A 21231-nucleotide genomic window follows, 5' to 3' on the forward strand; every position below is an offset into this window, starting at 1 on the left:
TGTGTCATACCTGTTTTGGGGGAAACGTTCACTATTTCTCCAGTAAGTAGGGTATTAGCTGAAGGATGTTTGTTTATTTGTTTTGTTTTTAAGATTTATTTATTTGAGATGTGAGAGAGAGTACAAGAGGGGAGGTGGGGCAGAGTGAGAGGGAGAAGCAGGCTCCCCAGGTCCAGGAATCAAGCCCCGAGTGAGGCTCTCTTTTCAGCCAGGGAGCCTGCTTCTCTCTTCCCCTCTGTCTGCTGCTCCCCCTGCTTGTGCTCACTCTCTCTCTCAAATAAATAAATAAAATCTTGAAAAAAAAAAAAAACCTTAAAAAAATTAAAATAGGGGCACCTGGGTGGGTCATTGGGTTAAGTCTCTGCCTTTGGCTCAGGTTATGATCTCAAGGTCCTGGGATCAAGACCCACATCGGGTTCTCTATTTGGCAGGGACCCTGCTTCCCCCTCTCTCTCTGCCTGCCTCTCTGCCTACTTGTGATTTCTCTCTGTCAAATAAATAGATGGAGTCTTAAAAAAAAAATTAAAATAAAATAAAAAGTAAAAAGAATGAGTAGAATGGAGAGAAGTGGATGTTTGTGTCCCAACCTTAAAAGTAAGGTGTGAACTATGTGGAATTTAGGAAACAAAATAAATGAACAAAATAAAAGAGATAAACCAAAAAACAGACTCTTAACTATAGAGAATAAACAGATCGTTTCCAGAGGGCAAGGTATGGGGGGATGGGTGAAATAGGTAAAGGGGATTAATAGTACACTTAGCTGGATGAGCACTCAGTAATATATAGAATTATTTAAACATTTTTTTTAATGTTTTTATTTATTTATTTGTAAGAGAGAGAGAGCACAAGCAGGGAGAGCTGCCAGAGGGAGAAGCAGGCTCCCTACTGAGCAGGGAGCCAATGCAGGGGTTGATCCCAGGACTCTGGGATCATGACCTGAGCAAAAGGAAGACGCTTAACAACTGAGCCACCCAGGCGTCCCTGTTTTACTTTAAATTTTTAAGATTGTATTTGTGAGTAATCTCTACACCCAATGTGGGACTCAAACTCACAACCTGAGATCAAGACTTGTATGCTCTACTGATTGAGCCAGCCGGGTCCCCCTCTATCGTTTTGTATTGCTTGGACTGATAACATTTATATTTTTTCTGTGACACTTATTAAATCTTACTTGATTAATTTATTAGGTTAATTCTAAAAGTCAAAAACCAATTAATAGCTTTTACATTTCTTTGAATAATTATAGTGTTTTTCACTGTAGAGCCAAGTTGGGTGTTAGGATTAAATTTTGTTTTTGAAAATACTTTATTTATTTACTTGAGAGCAAGAGGGCAGGGGGAGGAGCAGAGGGGGAAGAAGAGGGAGAGGTAAGAATCCCAACCAGACCCCACACTGAGTGCAGAGCCAGATGGAGCTCAATCCCACATGATCTCCCACGAGATCATGACCCCAGCCAAAACCAACCAAAAGTCAGCTGCTCAGCTGACTGAACCACCCCATGCTGTTTTTTTTTTTTTTTTTAAAGTTTAAGTAATCTCTGTACCCCCCATGGGGCTTGAACTCAGGACCCTGAGATCAAGACTTGCATGCTCTTCAGACTGAGCCAGCCAGGTGCCCCAACAGTGTATTTTTTTTAAAACATTTATTTTTTTTATTTTAAGATTTTATTTATTTATTTGACACAGAGAGAAAGATCACAAGTAGGCAGAGAGGCAGGCAGAGAGAGAAGGAAACAGGCTCCCTGCTGAGCAGAGAGCCTGATGCGGGGCTCGATCCCAGAACCCTGGGACCATGACCTGAGCCGAAGGCAGAGGCTTAACCCACTGCCAACAGTGTATTTTTTAAAACCATTTGCTGCTATAATGATTTTAAGGATTTTACTCTATTTAATAGGAGAAAGAAGCATGCCATTCATAGTAGTGACACAACTTCTTCTGATGAAGAACGCTTTGAAAGGAGGAAATCCAAAAGCATGGCAAGAGCAAGAAATAGGTTAGTAAATTTTTTATTGTTATATACATTATAGAAAAAAGGAAGAACAGTCCTTTTTTGAATGGGATTCTTATCTGCACTAGCACTTTGCTAACACTGATATTCTATACATATTTTAGACAAGAGTAATGCACTGACTTGCTTTTTACTTAGTAATTCTTAAAATAGAAATCTAATCTTGGAAAACTTCTCCTAAATTGTTTACTATGTAACTACTCAATGGAATGCAGGAACGTAAAGGAGGAAGAACCAAGGGGAAGAGGCCAACAACTATGGTAGTATTTCCTTGGTACCATTCCTGTAATCCAGATTCATTTAATGAGGCTGATTTTAGGTGTTTATAGTGATTACAGCATTCAGAGTAAGATTTGGTTTCTGTGGTTTTTTTTTTTTTTTTAAGATTTTATTTAATTATTTGAGGGAGAACATGAGAAAGGGAGAGCTTGAGTTGGGGGAGAGGGGCAGAGAGAGAGGGAAAAACAGACTTCTTGTTGAGCAGGGAGCCTAATGCAGGGCTGATTCCAGGACCCTGAGATCATGACCCGAGATCATGACCATCACTTAACTGACTGAGCCACCCAAGGGCCCCTGATTTGATTTCTAATAAAATTGTCTCAGGAGCCCTTCCATTTTATTGGAAAATTCGTTTTGTTTTGGTTCAGTGAGTGCCATCTGGTAGTCTTTGGTTATTATGTGGTTCACAAAAACCTCAGGAGTTTTCACTGGGTGAGAACCAGTATTTTGTCTAGTAAGTAATTAGAATGTCAAATGAAAATTTATTCTTTAAAACTTGAGTTAATTTTCTAGCTTCTATTTATACTATTCGAGATAAATTATATTTAGAAAATTTATGTTTAGCAAAGTATTTCTATAATTTAGCATTATATATCTATTGTAGAAATACCAAATTTTCAGTTAGTTGGTCTTGGAAAACAAATTTGGATTGGTGTAGATTTTATGCTGAAAATAATTCCTCATGTGGATGATGGAAAGAAAATGTAAGAGAAGAAAAAAAATCTAAGTTTATTTATTTTTTTAATTTCAAAAATTTTTAAAAAAGATTTTATTATTTGTCGGAGAACACGAGAGCACAAGCAGGGGGGGCAGCAGGCAGGGTCAGAGGCAGGCTCCCTGCTGAGCAGGGAGCCCTAGGCAGGGCTTGATTCCAGGACCCTTGGAATCATGACTTGAGCCAAAGGCAGACACTTAACCTACTGAGTGACCCAGGTGGCCCAAAATCTAAGTTTAAATAAAACAATTTAATGCCTATTTAATGTGAACTATTCTGATACTTGGTTTGGAAGTGTTTTTTTTTTGGAAATATATATATATATTTTTTTTAAAGATTTTATTTATTTATTTGACAGAGAGAGATCACAAGTAGGCAGAGAGGCAGTCAGAGAGAGAGGGAGAAGCAGGCTCCCCGCTGAGCAGAGAGCCCGATGTGGGGCTCGATCCCAGGACCCTGAGATCATGACCTGAGCTGAAGGCAGAGGCTTTAACCCACTGAGCCACCCAGGCGCCCCTGGAAATATATTTTTAAGGTTAAGTTAGGATTCAGAAATGTGAGTGAAAAGTACATTCGTTATAGAAACTATACTTCTTTTGAGGTTATTTATGTCATCTTTTTGGTTTTTATACAAGATAAAAAGAGGAAGTAGATTATATTTTCTTAGGGGGAGTAAAATTAAATAAGATTTTAGGTGGCTAAAGATCATTTTTAAGGTAGTTACACAGAAGATAAGGGTTAGTTAGCTCAAAAGTGATCTAAAATTGGTTTCCTTTGAATTAAAGAGAAAGAAATTTCCTTAATCATGTAGACATACCCACATAATACCTGAGGACAAATATAAATATTATAATAAAGTTTGAGTTCATTTAATACTTGTATGTAATATACACATAGTAGATCTGTTTTAATTTTATACTTGTATAATATCCAATATCAGATATGTTGTTTTCTAAGTTGGAATAGGTTGGGTTCTTTGGACAGATAAATAGATTAGTGATCTTGTTTGTTTTGTCTAGTGAATACATTTATTTTTGGCCTTGAAAGTTGAAAAGTACTTTAAAAATATGAAATCCTTGTTTTCTGGGTTTTCAGAAAAAGGAGAAAGATGAAAATGTGTCAAAGATTTACACTTACTTTGATGTTAAAAATGTAAAACTTCTAATGTTCTCTACTTGGATTTTTATGAATTTCAGGTGTTTGCCTATGAACTTCAGAGCAGAAGATTTAGCTAGTGGTATTCTCCGAGAACGTGTCAAAGTGGGTGCAAGCTTGGCTGATGTTGATCCAATGAACATTGATAAATCAGTAAGTTTTGTAAATGTTTTTCTAGAAGGAGCTTTTTTTTAAAATGTTACTTCTTGTTTCTAAGTCAACACACAATAAAAATAAAAACCTAGATACCACTATTATTAGTGTTTTGATGCATATGATTTGAAACGTAGCACTCTGGTACCGTGTGTTGTTTACTCAAGTTTTTTTTTTTTTTTTTTAAACCATTTCAGTGTTAACTGACATATATAATAAAAAATGGGTAGGAAATGAGGCTGACAAATAAGGCAAGGCCCCATAAATCGTAGTATGCAGTGGGGCATTGTTAAAGCTACTTAGTTTCATGATCAGATTTACATTGTAGATGTAATATTCTGTCTATGTTGTAGTTAGTGAATTTGAGGGAAGCAAGGCTGGCATTAGGGAAGCTGGCTTAGACATAGTTGTAACATAGTAATTTGGAGTAATGGTGATGGTAGGGTAACGACGGAAAGAAGAAATAGGTGGATTTGACAGAATTCAGGAGAGAATTCAAGTTTGATGAATTGGTTGGATTTATTGCTTTTGGCAAATGAGGGAGAGAAACAAGTTGAATATATGACCTTAGTTTCTGGCTTAAGTGACTCTCTGAGGTAGGGAACATTATAAGAAGAATATATTTTAAGGAGTCAAGATGATTTAGTTAGTTGTAGACGTGTTTAGGTGTCAGTGGCACATCACAAATGGAAGTAATTTGTAGGAAATTAATTACTTAGGTTTAGCATTAGGGAGAAGTATCTAGAAATTCAGATATGGGTCCCCAATATAAAGATAGTTGAGATCACTATGGGAATGGATCATAGTACCCGGGGAAAGTATGTAGTATGAGAAGTGAGACAAGATGTAGAGGATATAGTAGATTCTTACTGTTAGTATAATCTTTTGGGGGGAAATATTTTGGAATATTTACTGCATAACCAAGATTGTATTTTATATTTTTTTAATTTTGTTCCCATAAGCCTTTCTGTATGACATAATTTGATTCTCATATGAGAAACTTAAGTTATGAAATGTAGTTGTATAATAATTCAAAATGAAATGTTAGCTATCTCTAATCTGAAAATATTTTTTAATTGAGGACCTTATTTAGAATATTGAATTCACAATCTCATATTCTCAGAGGACCTTGATTTTTTTTTTTTTTTTTTTTTATGATGTATGCTTTTTATTTTTTATTTTTTATTTTTTTTTTTCTTATCTTTTTTTTTTTTTTAATTTTTTTATTTTAGACCTTGATCTTTTTTTAAAAAAGATTTTATTTATTTATTTTAGAGAGTGTGAGTGAGCATGAGTGGGGGGAGGGGGCAGGGAGGAGGGGAGAGAATCTCAAGTAGACTCTGCCCTGAGCGAGGAGCCCGATGGGGGTGGGTGGGGTGGGGGTTGGGGCTTGATCCTGCAACCCTGAGATTAATCAGTTGAGCCACCCAGGTGCTCTTCAGAGGACCTTACTTAATGATCTTTGGTTATTTGGTTTACCAGCACTTTACTCTCTTGAATCTAGTCAATTTTAGATGTCTCTGCCCTTCAGTAAGAGTATTTCTTTAAAATTTGATAACATATATAAGAAAATATAGTTTCTCTTAGAATGTTTCTGTTAAACTCTGCGTTTATTTTTCCAGATTACTTACTTTTTAAAATATAGTAACATTTCATTGTGAAACATTTTCAAGTACTGTTAATAGATAGAGGGGAAGAAATCTGCCCTAATCCAGCAGTCAGAGGCAATCACTGTTAATATTTTGGCAGTATTTCCTTCAAGTGCTTTTTTCTATACAATTTTTATTTTACAAAGTCTTTTAGGTATGGGGTGCCTAGGTGGCTCAGTCAGTTAAGAGTCTGACTCATGATTTCCACTCAGGTCATGATCTCATGGGTCATGAGATAGAGCCCCCATGTCAGGCTCTGTGCTCATCAGCAAGAAGTCTGCTTGAGATTCTCGCCCTCTGCCCTTCCCCCCACTTTCCCTCTTATCTCTCAAATAAGTAAATCTTTACAAAAAATAAAGAAGAAACCTGGTTGGGGCGCCTGGGTGGCTCAGTGGGTTAAAGCCTCTGCCTTCGGCTCAGGTAATGATCCCAGGGTGCTGGGATCGAGCCCTGCATTGGCCTCTCTGCTCAGTGGGGAGCCTGCTTCCCCCTCTCTCTCTGCCTGCCTCTCTGCCTGCCTCTGATCTCTCTCTGTCAAATAAATAAATAAAATCTTAAAAAAAAAAAAAAAAAGAAACCTGGTTATGTAAAGTTCAGCTTTGGAGTGTCATAGACCATTGTAGTAGCTAAGGTGTTATTCACCCAACTTCTAAATCAGTTTTTATTCCCTTGGGGACATTATTGCGCTTGCTAAGAATATATGTGATAGATGGTATTTTGAAAGGCATTTAAAATACTAGAGTGTGACCACAACTTATCATCTCCTATAGATATCCATTAAAGTGTTAGACTGGCTATTAATCTTGTCCTTAGTTGCTAGGAGATTAAAGAATGGTAGCTTTACTTAGCTGAATTGAAATATAAACTTGAATTTTACTGCTAAATTTATTTTTCCACATTTCAACAGTGTAAATCTTTGTAGTACCCGCTGAAGGCATATATTTCTGAATCCTAAGACTATCAAATTTTAAAAATTCTGTAAGCAGTTAAAATTATTTTATATTAAACTTTTTCCCTTCTTCCCAAGGTGCGGTTTGATAGCATAGGTGGATTGAGCCATCATATTCATGCACTAAAGGAAATGGTAGTATTCCCACTTCTATATCCAGAAATTTTTGAAAAATTTAAGATCCAGCCTCCAAGGTAAGTAATATTCTAGATATTTATTATTGTAACTACTGTTGGTTTATTAAATTTCAGTTAGTAAATGATTAGAATTATTTCATATGTATTTATTTGATGTGTTCTAACAATGAGAATTAAGAATGAGATTTTACTATTCAATATTCAAAGTCTTTGGTACTGAGTGTATTCTCGAAGTTCACATTTTAGCATTTAAGAGTCAGTCATAAGATAGAAATCTTTATGCAGGCCTTGAGTATACAAGTAGATTGCCAAAATGGATTTTCTTTAATTTGGCCTCCTAATAACATTGAGTTTGATTCTTTATGTTGTTTAGTCTTTGGAAACACAATTTCAATTAAGTGTTTCTTTGACTTGATGATGGGGTAGTTTTGAAATGGTAAACTTGATATTTATTTTTATGATAAGATTAATTGTGTTTGATCATAAGATAGCTAGGCTGAAAAAAGGCTAGAAATTATGTTAAAGGAAATTGGGCAAAATAAAATATTCTGAAGATGTATATATAGACTGTCAGGTTTAAACTGCTAAATATTCCTTTTCATTTTCCATCTGTTTCAGGATGTAAATCTTGTTAAAGAGTCATCCTCTATTCCATTCATCAGTAGGTTAAAAATGTGGCTTATAATTCTGAAGTGGCTTTTTTAAAATCACAAAAGCAATATGTTTGTTTTTTGTAGATATAACTTGAATTTTACACATAATTATTACTTTTTTCAAAGTCGTTAAAGTAATATAGCTATGGAAGAAATTGAAACAAAATGGAGAGAGATAAGCAGAAAGTGTTATAAGTGGAGGGTAATCTTACTCCTTAGGGATGAATAATTTTGTATATATTTAGAAAATTTTTTAAAAAATATTTTATTTATTTATTAGAGAGAGAAAATGAGAGAGCATGTGAGGGGGGAGGTCAGAGGGAGAAGCAGACTCCCTGCTGAGCAGGGAGCTGGATGCAGTACTCAATCCTGGGACTCCAGGATCATGACCCTAGCCGAAGGCAGTTGCTTAACCACCTGAGCCACCCAGGCGCCCCAGTTTTGTATATTTTTTATATAAAGGCTTATTTTATACATGTATGTGTATGCTAAGTTTATATTTTGTCTGTATTAAGCACATAAAAACATTTAATATTGGTGAAATTATTCAGTAATACCTTTATATAATCCTTTTTTACTCTACAGTATATTCTAGACACCTTCCCATATCAATAATGTGTGTATCATTCTTTTTGACATTTTAGTAGTATTTTGTTTTATGGATGTAACAGTGTATTTATCTGTACCTTATTATTTTTTTTAAGATTTTTTTTTATTTTTTCAGACTTTAAGTAATCTCTGTACCCAACACAGGGCTCGAACTCACAACCCCAAGATCAGGAGTCGCATGCTCCCCTGGCTGAGCCAGCCAGGTGCCCCTATCTGTGCATTACTAATAGATAACACTTAAAATTTTTCAATTTTTCACAGTTAGAATTAATGCTTTTTGGAACATCCATTTAATATCTATATTATATTCTTTTGTGTCTTTATATATGCTACATTCTAAGATAAGAAATTTCTGGGTCACAGGGAGAACACATTTAAAACTTTTATATGTCTTGCCAAGTTACTCTTTTCTCTGATTTGCCTACCAAAGTTTTATTGTTGAAAACATCCTTGAATGCTCTCAGCAAAGTGAAACTTTTGTCTTTATACTATAGGAAGCTTTCCTGGTGTGTAATAGCTATCATATACATTAGTACAAATTTATATGGGTGATGCATCCTTTTGTGTTCATTATTAGTGGTGGTGATAGCATTATCTTACTTCTGTTGATTCTTTTTTCCTTTAGGGGCTGTTTGTTTTATGGCCCTCCTGGCACAGGTAAAACCTTGGTTGCCAGAGCATTAGCTAATGAGTGCAGTCAAGGAGACAAAAAGGTCGCTTTTTTTATGCGAAAAGGAGCAGACTGTCTGAGCAAGTGGGTTGGTGAATCTGAACGGCAACTTCGGCTTCTTTTTGATCAGGTAAGTGAAATCAGCTTATATGAGTATCTTCTTTAAAATGGAATATTTGTTATATTTAGTCTGTAAATATAAACTGTTTATAAGGAGGCATATTTCCAATTAGTATGTTTAATTTGGGATCAGTAATCTGAATTTGTATGCTTTGGATGTATTTAATAGCAGTTTAAATAGTACTAACTTAAGATGATTCACAAACCATTTATTAAGGTGGATAGTAGGCATATAATACCTTTTTAGGTGCTTTTGAGAACCTGGAGTATAACATGTATGTTACTAGGTTTTAATCTAATTGAGGAAATAGAACAAGCATAAGAAGTTAAATATCTGTGCAAGAAATCTCACAGAGCAGTGTATTATTTTCATGAGCTGTAAATGTGGTGCTAGAAGAATTCAGTAATTAATGTTCTTTCTTTCTTTATTTTGAGAGAGAGAGAGAGTTCGTGCAGGGAGGGGGTGCAGAGGGAGAGAATCCCAAGTAGACTGCACTAAGTGCAGAGCCTGATGTGGGGTTCATCCCACAACCCTGAGATCATGACCTGAGCGGAAACCAAGAATCAGATATTCAATTGGCTGAGCCACCCAGACACCCCAGTAATGAGTGCTTTCAAAAGGCAGGGTTAGGTGACTGAATATCATGTAGACAGTCTTCATTTTTTTTTTTAAATTACTATAGCTTTAACAATATTATTTCATAAGACTTTTATTAACTTAGTCTTGTTATAAATTTACTTTTGATTATTTGAACTAGTGAAGGATATCAGTCATATTTGGCAATGCAACTTTTATTTCATTATATCTAAGGAAATTACATGAAATTAAAAAATTTTCAAAAAGCAATCTTTGAGTAGTCATTACTTGAGTTCATGTGTATTAAAGTCCTTTGTAGTTGGTAAAGCACTTAAAATATTTTTATTCATTTTAAAATTTATTATTTATTTTTTAAAAAAGTTTTATTTATTTGAGAGAGAGAGAGAGAAAGCACGAGAGGGGGAGGGTCAGAGAGAGAGGCAGACTCTCTGCTGAGTGGGGAGCCTGATGTGGGACCTGATCCTTGGACTCTGGGATCTTGACTGGAGCCAAAGGCAGATGCTTGACTGACTGAGCTACCCGGCTGCCCTCAAATATTATTTTTAGTTACTATGAGAAACTCCCACGTTCTAGATAATGGGAGTAGAAAGAGGAATAGGGTAAAATTTTTGCCTTCAAGGTGTTTGGTGTCTATTGGGAAGTGAAACAGTTTGCTTAAAGAGAATTTACTAATAATTGAAAAATACAAATATAGAGCAGTATTGGTAGATGAAAGAAGAATTAGTTTGGGAATTAGTTTGGGAATGGTGGTATATTGTCCAGTGACTTAATTTTAAATTTTTGACAGGGCTATGTAATATGCTTTTAGCCCCTTCATGCTGGGAGTAGGAATGTCTGTTGGTTTCCCCCTCTCGTGCTTTCTCTCTCTCTCTCAAATAAATAAAACTTTAAAAAAAATAAATAATAAATTTTAAAATGAATAAAAATAGTATTTGAAGTGCTTTACTAACTACAAAGGACTTTAATACACATAAATTAATAATTATTAATTTATGCCATAGTTATATATATTTATGCCATTAATTTATAATTAATGCTTTTTAAAATCTAAATTTGGTTTATTTCTGTTTCATAGTGTTCTTTGTGGGTAAGTAGGTAAGAGTAGTTGGGATGCTCTCTTTTCTAAAATATTGCTGATAGTCATTATTATTAAAAAATTTTAAGATTTATTTATTATTTTAGAGAGAGAGAGAGATTGAAAGCAGGGTCAGAGGAAGAGAATCTCCTGCAGACTCCTTGCTGAGCATGGAGCATGACATAGGGCTTGATCCCACAACCCTGAGATCATTACCTGAGCTGAAATCAAGAGTTGGACGCTTAACTGACTGAGCCACCCAGATGCCCCCATTACTGTATTTTTATTTATTGATTTCATTTTTTATTAAAATTTTAAAATATTTTATTTATTTATTTGATAGAAAGAGAGCGAGTGATAAAGAACACAAGCAGGGAGGAGAGGGAGAAGCAGGCTCCCCACTGAGCGGGGAGCCTGATGTGGGGCTCGATCTCAGGACCCCAGTATCATGACCTAAGCCGAAGGCAGACACTTAACTCACTGAGCCACCCAGGCACCCCCACTATTGTCTTTTGAAATGAAAGAGTCCACATTCTTAAATTAAGGACATGATCTATACACTAAATGAAATAAAGGAGGTATAATATATTGGCTAATAGTTTGGTTTTTGGAGGTGCCTAGGTGGCTTAGTTGGCTTTGCCTCTGCCTTTGGCTTGCGTCATGATCCCAGAGTCCTGGGATGGACCCCATGTTGGGATCTGGGATCCCTGCTGTGCCGGGAGTCTGCTTCTCCCTCTCCCTCTGCCATCGCCTCCCCCCCCCCACCCCCAGCTTATGTTCTCTCTCTTTCTTTCTTTCTTTCTTTTTTTTTTTTTTTTAAAGATTTTATTTATTTATTTGACAGACAGAGATCACAAGTAGGCAGAGAGGCAGGCAGAGAGAGAGAGAGGAGGAAGCAGGCTCCCTGCTGAGCAGAGAGCCCGATGTGGGGCTCGATCCCAGGACCCTGAGATCATGACCTGTGCCGAAGGCAGAGGCTTTAACCCACTGAGCCACCCAGGTGCCCCTCTCTCTCTTTCAGATAAATAAGTAAAATCTTAAAAAAAAGAGTTTGGTCTTTGGTGTCAGAAAAATGTTTAACATGTGGGTTTACTATTAAATATATAACATGAAATAAATGAAAACATCTGATTCTTAGTTCCCTCTTCTATAAAATGGGAAATAATACCATTCTCATTGGACTACTGGGAGATATCACAGAAAGGAAGTATGTAAAGTGTTTACCACAGTGGCGGACACATAATACACTACAGTTTGGTTCTGCAAGGCTTTAGTTCTGAAAAATAGCTGTGTGTTTTGTGTATATAAAAGTGATGATCAAATCTTTATTTCTTTTTTTAAAATTTATTTATTTATTTAATCAATCAATCAATCAATCAGTCATTCTTTACACCCAGTGTGGAGCTTGAACTCATGACCCGGAGACCAAGAGTCATGTGCTCTACTGACTGAGCCATGCTGTACTCACTAAGCCAGCCAGGCTCCACTGTTTTTCTCTTACTACATGATTCTACTTTTATAAAGTTTTTTTTCCCCCAAAACCTAAGTTTTGTAGTTAAATGCCCTTCATTTTAAATTACTAGGGGTCACCTGGCTGGCTCAGTTGGTTGAGCATCCCAACTCTTGATTTTGGCTCAGGTCATGATCTTAGGATTGTGAGATTGAGCCTCACGTTGGGCCCTGCACTGGGTATGGAGCCTGCTTAAAATTCTCTTTCTTCTCCCTCTGACCCTCTTCACTGCCTCCCCCCCAATTTAAAATTACTAGAAAACACTGGATGTTTAATGCATATCATGTCAATAAGAGAGAAAATAAGAGAGAAGTGGGAAATTTATATCTGGTTTTTAGTAAGTTGCCATCCTATGAACCAAGAATTTGCTGTAAGTAATTCTGAAACATAAATGATCGAGTAAATTATATAATATAAAAACTTTTCATTTGTAATCTAATATATTTTAAAAGATTATTTATTTGACAGAGAGAGAGAGAGATATCACAAGTAGGCAGAGAGGCAGTCAGAGGCGGGAGTTGGGGGGAGCAGGCTCCCCGCTGAGCAGAGAGCCCGATGTGGGGCTCGATCCCAGGACCCTGAGATCATGACCTGAGCCGAAGGCAGAGGCTTAACCCACTGAGCCACCCATGCACCCCTCTAATACATATATTTTTTTTACCTTCAGTTAAGCTCCTGCTTGATTTAAGATTTGAGTGAAAAATGAAAACTGTGAAAGTAATGGAAGAAAACTCTGGGGAGTTTTTGTTTCTAATCTCAGAATAGGGAGAGTCTAGCTATGGAAGAAAAGATCTGTTGTATAAATTTCCTTTTTAGATTCTGCATTGCAACAAAATGCTATAAGCAAAACCAAAAGATAAATATTTAAATGTTTCCCTTGCAGACAAAATTTTGCATTTTCTTTCACAGAGAGAGGTCTCATTTTTAAAATAAATAGTTCCTTGAAATCACTAAGCCAAAGACCAATGAGCCAATAGAAAAATTGGCAAAGGAGGGGCGCCTGGGTGGCTCAGTGGGTTGGGCCTCTGCCTTTGGCTCAGGTCGTGATCTCAAGGTCCTGGGATCAAGCCCTGCATTGGGCTTTCTGCTCAGCGGGGAGCCTGCTTCCTCCTCTTTCTCTCTCTCTCTGCCTGCTGCTCTGCCTACTTGTGATCTGTCAAATAAATAAATAAAATCTTTAAAAAAAATTGGCAAAGGATATGAACAGAACTTTGATTAACAGAGCAGTAAATGAGGGGGCACCTGGATGGCTCAGTGGGTTAAGCCTCTGCCTTCGGCTCAGGTCACGATCCCAAGGTCCTGGGATTGAGCCCCGAATTGGGCTCTCTGTTCAGCAGGGAGCCTGCTTCCCCCCTCTGTCTGCATGCCTCTCTGCCTACTTGTGATCTCACTGTCAAATAAATAAAAAAAAAACCTTAAAAAAAAAAAACCAGAGCGGTAAATGGCTCTTGAAGATAGGAAAAGTGCTCATTTTTATTGATAATAGAAATAAAAATTGAAATGAGATTTTTATCCTAAAAAATTAGTCAAGTTGAGATGTTTGATAATACATTTTGAGGTTTCTTAAATATTGCTGGTGAGGAGGTAAGTTGATACATCAGTGGAAAGCAGTTTGAAAATATCTGGCTAATTAGAGGTGACATTTGCCATTTAAATCACTTTTAATATATATTATATTGATAATGTTTATATTTATGTAAAATGTTAAATATGCACAAATACTTATTCAAGCATTGTTGATAGTAGGAAAAGATTGAAAATAGCCTAAATGTCCACAAATAGCAGACTAGTTTAATCATGGCACGCCCATACGTTAGGGCATTTTGTAGCTGTCAAACAAGAATGAAGCAATCTTCATGTGCTTATATGGAAGGTAATTAAAATATATTGTTATATGGATAGACTGTGTTATTTGATAAAAGCAGTGTATATACTGGGCTTAAAGTGCATCAAATAAAATAGTATTTTTAAAAGTACATTTTTGTGTATGTGTATAAACAACATGTCTGGAAGAATAAACATAGAACCGTAACTGTCTGCTGGGAGAGGGCTTGTGGTTGGAGACTGGCTGGTAAGGAGACTTCATTTTTATTGTATCTTTCTTAGCTGCTGTATGTTGTACGTTTTGTTTATATTATCTATTAGGAAAATACAGTAATGAAATATAAAAAGTTAAAACTAATATAAATAACATTTGTTTTCTTTTTATCCTAGGCATATTTGATGAGACCTTCCATAATATTTTTTGACGAAATAGATGGATTGGCTCCAGTTCGCTCCAGCAGACAAGATCAGATCCACAGGTGATTTTTCTTAATTTGATTATGTTGGATTCTTTTCACTCACTGACATAGTAGTTGGCCTTAGCCTCTGGGTAAGTGCTAGGAAGCTTATAAGATGTGAACCCTGTCCTTGAGGAAGACTCCTTTCACTTAGTTCAGGGGTCAAGAAACTATGACCTGTGGGCCAAATCTACCCTTTTGCCTGCTTAAGTAAAGTTTTATTGGAACATATCTATGTTTGTACTTTTTGCATTATATCCAGTTACTTTTGTGCTTCCAAAGCAGAGTTGAATGAGTAGTTGCGAGAGAAAGATTGTATGGCCTCCTGCAAAATTTAAATACATTTACTTTCAGGCCCTTTACATAAAAAGTTGCCTAATCCTGACTTAGCATGTTTTTGAAATTTATCCATGTCATATATATTAATATTTTGTTCTTTTCCATTTCTGAGTAGTATTCATTGGGAAGGGAGGGAGGGACACAGAGAATGAGGGAGGGAGAATATATGTGTGTACCACGATTTATTTGTTAATCTACTTGATGGAGCTTTAGTTAAATTCTGTTTTTGGCTATTGTGAGGATGCTACTGTGGACATTTGCATATACATTTTCGTGTGCACATACGTTTTCATTTTTGTTCAGTAAATATCTGAGAGAGGAATGGCTAGATCCTATGGTAAATATATGTTTTAATTAATACTGTTTTCTAAGTGGTTGTACCAATTTATGTTCCTACCTGTAATGTATGAGGACTTGAATTGCTCTTCATCCTCGCCAGCATTTGGTAATGCTGTTCTTGGTAACTTTAGCCATTCTAGTGGGTGTGTAGTAGTAGATTAATTTGGATTTTCCTGATGACTAATGATATTGAGCATCTTAGTATATGGTTATTGCCCATTTATATATTTTCTGTTGTTAAATATCTTAAAATCTTTTACTCCCTCCTTTAAAAAAAAGATCAGATCGTAAGTCTTATTGTATCATACAATTTCTTTATGTACTCTCAAGAGAAACCCTTTGTCAGGACTGTGTTTTGAAAAATTTTCAATTAGTCTGGCACTTCTTTGTTTGCTTAACTGTGATTTTTGAAAAGCACAAGATTTTAATCTTGGTGAAACCCATAATATCAGTTTATTTTTATATGTATTTTTTGTGTCTTGAGAATAATTGTGTAAACCAATTTGTCAATAATTATTTTCTTTTAACATATTAATAGTTTTAGTTCTTAAAATTTGCTCAGTGATTTTAAAAAAAGATTTATTTATTTATTTATTAAAAAGATTTTATTTATTTATTTGACAGAGATCACAAGTAGGCAGAGAGGCAGGCAGAGAGAGGGGGGGGAAGCAGGCCCCCTGCTGAGCAGAGAGCCCAATGCAGGACTCGATCCCAGGACCCTGGGATCATGACCTGAGCCGAAGGCAGAGGGTTTAACCCACTGAGCCACCCAGGCGCCCTAAGATTTATTTTTTTGAGAGAGAATTCATATTCGTGTGAGTGGGAAAAGGAGCTAAGGGAGAGAGAGAGAATATCAAGCAGACTCCATAGTGCGTGCAGAGCCCAACTTGGGGCTCGATCTCATGACCCTGAGATCATGACCTGAGCTGAAATGAAGAGTCATCTGCTTAATTGACTCAGCTGTCCAGGCGCCCCCTAGCTTTGGTTTTTAACAATTTAGCTGTGACATGCATCAGTCTGGGCTTTGTGTTTATTCAGATTTGTGTTTATCATGTATTTGCAAATTTGTCTTTTTTCAATCTTTTTCTCTCTTCATCTTGGATAATATTTTCATCTATCTTTGGTCAGTCCTTGCTTTTTACTTTGTTATGTGCATTTTGTTGTTTTGTTCAGCCAACACATTTTTTTGTTTCAGAAATTATTTTTTTCAGTTGTAGAACTTACATTTGATTTTGTTTTTTTTTTAAGAGAGAGCCTAAAAGTGCGTGCATGTGTGTATGTGAGCATGGAGGGGAGGGGCAGAACCTTAAGCAGACTCCACACTGTGTAGGGAGCCTGATGTGGGGTTCAGTCTCATAACCCTGAGGAGATGACCTGAGCCAAAATCAAGAGTGAGATGCTTAACTGACTGAGCTACCCAGGCGCTCCTTGATTTTTTTGCATTATTTGTATTTTTCCAATGTGATTTTCATGCATTTAAACATTTTGTTGTCCTTCATTGAGGTTAACAATAGTTGCTTTAAAATCCTCTTGTGTTAGGGGCGCCTGGGTGACACAGTCAGTTAAGCGTCTGACTCTTGGTTTTGGCTTGGGTTGTGATCTTAGGGTCATGAGATTGAGCCCCACATCAGGTTCCATGCTTAGTGTGGAGTTTGCTTGGGACTCTTTTTCCCTTAGCCCCCCTCCCCCCACGTTCACACGAGCTCTCTTTCTAAAATAAATATAAATAAATAAATCTTAAAAAAATCCTCTTATGTTAGGAAAAAAATCCTCTTACGTTAGACCAAGTTTTGTGTGTGTGTGTGTGTGTTTTTAAGATCTTTATTTATTTATTTGAGAGACGGTGAGAGAGAGAGAGCATGAGAGGGGAGAAGGTCAGAGGGAGCAGCAGACTCCCTGTGGAGCCGGGAGCCCAGTGGGAGCGGAAGGCAGTTGCCTAACCATCTGAGCCACCCAGGTGCCCCACCCTCTTATGTTAGCTTCCACATCTGGTTTCATCTCACTGTTGGGCTTGTTTGTTTTCTTCTGAAAATATGTTCTATTGTTTTGGTACTTCAGTTGTTGGGCGATTTTGGATTCGATCCTGGATTTATTAATGCTCATTTGGGGAGGCTCTGGATTTTATTATTTTTCTTTTATGACTAGTATTTTTTGTGTTTTACGGATAATTTTCTGCTTTAGGCTTGAATTACAGACTGTTTCTTGGCTGACAGCTTTGATCTCCTTTCAGATCTTTTCTTTTCTTCTTTTTTTTAAGAAAATCTTTACCAATACTTTCTTTGATCTGTGTCTTGGTTGTTAGGAGTCATTTAGAGATGTGGGTAGATGGAGTTTGGGGATGTCTTCCCTAGCTCTTGCCTTTGTAGGATCCCCCATATTCTTTAGTGTTAATGGTCAACCTTCTCTTTTCTGAACTCTCAGGCTGGGAAGTTAAGGGGTTTCCATTAACATAATCTTCCTTACCTACCTCACCATATTTAGCCCCATGCTGAAAGCCAGAGACAGGGGAACTTGCTTTCTCTATGTTCTTTTCTCCAGATGACCATGAATTTCCAGCAGTCTGTATGTCTCTGTTTACTCACTAGTTCCTTCAGTGTTTTTGTATTATTATGTACAGGTTTTATAGTTACTTCCTGAAGCAGAGCAAGGGGTTATCTGGCAGGGTTTTCATCCATCAAACCTGGAAGGGGAACCTTTGAGTACCAAGTATGCAGGTTTTAATTTCTAAAGTAACTACTAATAGAAATATGATGTAATTTCTAAAATGTTAGTTGGTAATTGGAGGGAGGGATAGAATAATAAAAAAATTGAAATGCAGTCAAGAAGATGAACAGAATCATAGAACCAGTGGGAGAAACATACAAATGTAATTTATTTATTTATTTATTTTCATACAAATATAATTTAAATTTAAACCTAAACACATAAAAAATGACCTGAAATGGGGCGCCTGGGTGGCTCAGTGGGTTAAAGCCTCTGCCTTCAGCTCGGGTCGTGATCTCGGGGTCCTGGGATCGAGCCCCGCATCGGGCTCTCTGCTCAGCGGGGAGCCTGCTTCCCTTCCTCTCTCTCTGCCTGCCTCTCTGCCTACTTGTGATCTCTCTCTGTCAAATAAATAAATAAAATCTTAAAAAAAAAATGACCTGAAATGTAAAGGAACTAAATGTTCTTTTTTTTTTAAAGAGCTATTTATTTTAGAGAGAGAAAAAAATTGCCATGTGAGTTGGGGGGGAGCCAAGGTAGAAGAGGGAGAGAGAGAATCCTCAAGCAGACTGCCCGCTGAGCATGGACCCCAACTTGAGGCTGGATCCCAGGACCCTGAGATCATGACGTGAGCTGAAATCCAGAGTCTGCCGTTTAACTGAGCAACCTAGATGCCCCAGACCAAATGTTCTTTTTTTAAAGATTTAAAGATTTATTTATTTATTTTAGAGAAAAAGAGACAGCATGGGGGTAAGGGGCTGAGGGAGAGAATCTTCCAGCAGAGTCTGACGCAGAGATTGATCTTACCACCCATCAGATGATGACCTCAGCCGAAACTGAGTGAGAGGCTTAACTGACTGAGCCACCCAGGCTCCCCCTAAGTGTTCTTTTTAAAAGACAAAGATTGTCAAACTGGGGAAAAATAAAATATGATGACACTTTGTTTATAAGAGATACACTATGTATAAGGGTATAGAAAGATTCCAAGTAAAATGGTGGGAAAAAGGCATGCAAAACCTTAGTCAGAAATACACATAGCAGTGTTATTCATAATAGCCAAAATATAAATAATCCGTATGTCCATTAACTGCTGAATCCATAAATAGAATGAGTTATAGCCATACAGTTCAGCCTTAAAAAGGAATGAAATTCTGACACATGCTGCATGGGTTTAGCTTGTGTGGGTACATGTGACATGGATGACCCTCAAAGACTTAATGCTAAGTGAAGTAATTCATACACAAAAGGTCACATGTTATACTATTTTATTTATCTTATTTATTTTTTCAAAAAATATTTGTTTATTTAGAATTAGTGAGTGAGTGCATGAACTGGGGGGAGGTGCACAAGATGGGGGGGGAGAATCTGAAGCAGACATGGGCTTGATTTGAGCCACCCAGGTGCCCCATACTATTTTATTTATATAAAATGTCCATAGTAGTCACTCGTAAAATGGCATGAAAATATGCCAAGTTAATACTAACAGAATACTGCTGTATCAGTATTAGACAAGATAGACTGTGAGTCAGAAAGCATTATTATACATATAAAGGGACCAACTTATAGTGATAAAAGCTTCAGTATTTTTTTTGTTAATTACTTTTATTAACATATAATGTATTATTTGCCCCTGGGGTACAGGTCTGTGAGTCGTCAGGCTTACACACTTCATAGTACTCACCATATCACATGCCCTCCCCAATGTCCATAACCCAACCACCCTCTCCATACGCCCCCCCCAGCAACTCTCAGTTTGTTTTGTGAGCTTAAGAGTCTCTTATGGTTTGTCTCCCTCCTGATCCCATCTTGTTTCATTTTTTCCTTCTCTCACCTCCAAGCCCCCCACTCTGCCTCTCAGATTCCTCATATCAGGGAGATTATATGATACTTGTCTTTCTCTGATTGACTTATTTCGCTTAGCATAATACCCTCTAGTTCCATCCACATTGTTGCAAATGGCAAGATTTCATTTTTGATGGCTGCATAATATTGCTGTGTGTATGTGTGTGTGTGTGTATACATATACACACACGTACTACATCTTTATCCATTCATCTGTTGATGGACATCTAGGCTCTTTCCATAATTGGCTATTGTGGACATTGCTGCTATAAACATTAGGGTGCACGTGCCCCTTTGGATAACTACATATTTATCTTTGGGGTGAACACCTAGTAGTGCAATTGCTGGGTCATAAGATAGCTCTGTTTTCAACTTTTTGAGGAACTTCCATACTGTTTTTCAGAGTGGCTGCCCCAGCTTGTATTCCCACCAACAGTGTAGGAGGGTTCCCCTTTAATGTTTGTTTTTGATAAGGTCACTCATCTCAGAGAATGAGGAATACAGGTATCTATAAAAACCTATTATAAACATAATGTTGAAAGATGAAAACTTTTAATATGACAGTTATAAGCATGACTATGAACACTTTTGATTAATGTTCTACATAGATCCTGATCAGTGTAGTCTGGTAAGACAAAACAATATAAGGTGTGTGTATTGGAGAGGAATAAACAATGCTGTTACTATTTATAGATGATGTAATTATGTATATAGAAATTCCAGAGCAGTCTATAGATAACTTCTTAGGTGTAGTAATGAGCATCTGGCAAGGTTAAACCAATCATTATAGAAAATTTTGCCTTTCTTTGTACCACTTTTTTTGTATTGACAAAATGACTCTGGAATTGATAGGGAAATAGAAAGAAATAAGAATAGTGAATACTTTTGTGGAAGAACAAGGTAGGAGTATTTGCTCTGCTAGTTATTAAGGCCTCTTAAGGTTAAGATAACTTGATGTTGGTGGAAGACTAGACCAATAGACAAATGGAACGAAATTCAGAGCCATATATAAATCTACACATATATGGATGCTTGATTTATAATAAAAGAGACAATGCAGTACTGTTGGGAAAGGATGACCTTTTCCATGAATAATGCTGGGAGAATTGGGTATCTGGTGAAAAAATAAAACTGGATCCCTCTTCACACTATGCAAAACAATTCCAGTTGATTTTATTTAGATCCATATTTGAAGGTAATACAGATACGTTTAGAAGATATGTAGGAGAAAGATTTAGGGCAGGCAAGTAGGCCTTGAATATAGTATTAAGTAGTTCGGACTTTATTTTGAACATTAATCAAGGTTACTAAAGGATTTTTTTTTTAAATTTTATTTATTTATTTGACAGAGAGAGATCACAAGTAGGCAGAGAGGCAGGCAGAGCGAGAGAGAGAGAGAGAGAGAGAGAGAGGGAAGCAGGCTCCCTGCTGAGCAGAGAGCCCGATG

General features: G+C 36.8%; 1 protein-coding gene across 2 annotated transcripts in view; it reads left to right on the forward strand.

The window, feature by feature from the left end:
* ATAD2B (ATPase family AAA domain containing 2B) overlaps window positions 1–21231 on the forward strand; it is a 152135-nt gene that overhangs the window by 42025 nt on the left and 88879 nt on the right. For both annotated transcript variants that reach the window (XM_080814879.1, XM_080814880.1), the window contains exons 9-13: window positions 1894–1992; window positions 4198–4309; window positions 6986–7101; window positions 8932–9106; window positions 14494–14582. In XM_080814879.1, coding sequence (XP_080671005.1) covers window positions 1894–1992; window positions 4198–4309; window positions 6986–7101; window positions 8932–9106; window positions 14494–14582 — 591 coding nt within the window. The remainder of the gene's footprint in view (window positions 1–1893; window positions 1993–4197; window positions 4310–6985; window positions 7102–8931; window positions 9107–14493; window positions 14583–21231) is intronic.

The sequence above is a fragment of the Martes martes genome, assembly GCF_963455335.1.
Source record: "Martes martes genome assembly, chromosome: 9".
Lineage (NCBI taxonomy): Eukaryota > Metazoa > Chordata > Mammalia > Carnivora > Mustelidae > Martes > Martes martes.